The 2,965-nt window shown below is 32.2% G+C and overlaps 1 protein-coding gene across 1 annotated transcript in view; it reads left to right on the forward strand.

Annotated features, from left to right (window-relative positions):
• Vps13b (vacuolar protein sorting 13 homolog B) overlaps positions 1-2,965 on the forward strand; it is an 881,657-nt gene that overhangs the window by 755,537 nt on the left and 123,155 nt on the right. Inside the window, 1 exon segment of the mRNA XM_023699943.1 lies at positions 1,690-1,886. Within this exon segment, the coding sequence (XP_023555711.1) occupies positions 1,690-1,886 (197 nt within the window).

Genomic DNA, 2,965 nt, shown 5'->3' on the forward strand with positions numbered 1-2,965 from the left:
TGCTATATCCTAGTGTCTTACATTAGCATATGTAAATACTCTTTATTTCTTTTAATGTTGTATAGCAATCTGTTCTGTAGATCTGAAACTAATCAATAGATAGAAATTTGCATTTTTCAACTTGTCTTATACATTACTGAAGTAAATGTACACACAAAACATGCAGTATATATAGCACACATATATATGTATTTCATATATAAACAAAAACACTCGCATTGGAATTTCATTAAGATAAGTTCTTAGAAACATACTTTCTGGTAAATTACTCTAACAAAATATTGTGTATGGATTATTTTTACCATACTGTACACAAATTAGAACCATTGATCTTAGATTGCCAGATTAATATATAAAAATTATATTATTGCCTTAATTTCTTTGAGTACTAGTAGGGTATCTTTTTGTGTCTACTGACTAATTATCTTTTATCTGTGAGTTGGTTATTGTCAGGTCTAGGAATTTACTCTTCATATGCTATTTTTAGTATTTCATGGATGCTACCAAGAGATATAAGACTGGGTCATAAAAGAGAACTTTAATAGCCAGAATGGTGAGACGCTTCTATAATCCCACTGCTTGGAAGACTGAGGCAGGAGGCATGGGCTACATAAGCAAGTTCAAGGCCAGCCTGCACTATGTACCAAGACTCTGTCTCAAAAAAAAAAAAGAGAGAGAAAAAAAAAAAAAAAACTTATTGTTTGCAGCACAGCAAGCAGCATGAGAATCATGTTTATGTTGTTTCTCTTTGCCCCCATATTGCATAAGGGTAATCCAGAAAGGCTGAGGACAGCATTACACATACAATCAATACTTGGCATAGTTGAAGATCAGGAAGCTTGACAATTGACTAGTACATTTCTTGTTCTTTTCTTTATTTGAATTTTGCTTGTTGTTTTTTCCCCATTTATGAATTTTATTGCATACAAATAAATACTATCCTATTTCAAAATAAAAAAATATTGACGGATATTTTTCCTTTTACAGTTTATCTTTTTATCCTTTACCATTTTGATTGTTTCGGAATTTACTTTTATGTTAAAAATGATATGTAGTGACCTGCTTTGGTTTTTGTCAAATAACTAGCTAGCTCCTGCAACCTCATTTTCCATCTTTCCTCAATTTGTTTAAAATGGAGCCTTCAATATATAGTAACATTTCATTTATCTCTCTTAATTTTTATTCTCTTTTATTTGTATATTACTACTCCGTCTGTATCTTCTACTTACTATAGATTTTTGTTGTTGTTTTTTGTGGTACCAGGGATTGAACTCAGGATCCTGTGCTTGCCAGGCAACCACTTCTTCTACTGAGCTATCTCCCCGGGCCCCTTACTATAGATTTATAATCCATCTAACACCTTGAGGAATTTGTTCCTATTATTTTTCTTCTACTGTAAAAAATTAGCTATTTTCTTTTTTTTTTTTTTGAATGGGCCTTTAAAAATAAACAAGGTGAATATAACTATGAATAGAAATCCTAAACCACTGTCTTTTGTAATTTTGTATTCCTTTCCTGAAGTTCTAGGTTGAATTTCAATAAATCCAGAAGCACAGGTTCTGTTTATAACATCTAAATTTTTTTTTGTATTTTTAATCCACATGTTTCTGGTATATAATAAATATATTTATTGTAGGGTATTGTTACATGTACATAATAATATCTTGATTTTTCTTTATTTTAACATAGGTTCCTTGTAGTTTGGAGTACTGGGATGAAATCCAGAAAAGTTTTGTGGCTTTTCGTGAATTCAGTCTATCTGAAAGCAAAGTTTGCGGACTGCAGTTACCAGATGTCAATCTTGTGAATGACCAAAAGAAACTGGTATCTTCAGATCTTTGGAGAATTGTCTTGAACAGCAATCAAAATGGAGCTGATGACCAGAGGTAACTAAAGATGAGAAAAATAGTGACATTACGCTAGGAAGCAATCACCAGATCATCTCATCTAGTGATGATCCCACAGCTAGCTGTGTGTAATGTAGGTTACCTAGCTCCTGCATTTCTCTGAACTATGGATGAGGAACAGGAAGATAAAAATCTAATGTTTCAGTCTCTGTACTAAAAATCCTGTTTTATTCTTAGACTAGTGTGTGGCCTCATGCCATGTTCTTTAAACAGAAGAAAGAGGTATAAAAATTAAACTTTTTAAGAAGTCATCCTGCATGCAAAAGTATAGAGGAAAAAAGCCATAAACACCTCCAGCGGACTCTATAGATGACATAGTAATCAGTATTATGATGATAATACTAGGACATGAAAAGCAAGATTACATAAATTCAATTTTGTCCTTCTAAAAGGTAAATTTTGGAAAATTTTCATGTTAAGTGGTTTTTAAAATTTTAAAACATGGACCTGCAGAGCTGAAGAATTCAGGTATTCCAAATCACACCCAGGACTCTCTATTCCATGTCTTTTGCAAATAGGTGGTTAGTGGCCAGAAGGAGCCAGATCATATCCTTTCCCCAGTGTTATCCTGCTTAACACATGGATTGACCCAAGGTCAAGAAAAATAACTTCAGCAGACAGTTTTTCAGTATGTTTTCTACTTTATACATCCTTTCCAAGCCTTTCTGCTTGTGGTGTTATATGAAAGCCACAACCTGTGAAACACTTATCTTCGACTATAGTATTACATGTACTTGAGGCTATGTTGTTCATTGCTTTCAACGTCTTACCTTCCAATTGCACTGATGAATTGGCTTTACTGTTATCTTACTCTCTTTATACAATCTCTCCCCCTCCAATAAAATATTCTGACAGAGGTAAAGACGAGGAAACATCTGCCATTCCAGTAGTTTACAAATCAACTATTTTTCTGTTACCTTTATTTTGGTCCATATTTATACATTTGTTTTAATAATTTTGTATTGACTCCTACTTTATATTATAAATAATTACAAATGATTTTTATTTTGAAAGTATTTATTTTTTATTAATATTGTATTTTCATTGAAGAACCTTTG

Source organism: Octodon degus, unplaced genomic scaffold (genome assembly GCF_000260255.1).
Source record: "Octodon degus isolate 3935 unplaced genomic scaffold, OctDeg1.0 scaffold00118, whole genome shotgun sequence".
Taxonomy (NCBI): domain Eukaryota; kingdom Metazoa; phylum Chordata; class Mammalia; order Rodentia; family Octodontidae; genus Octodon; species Octodon degus.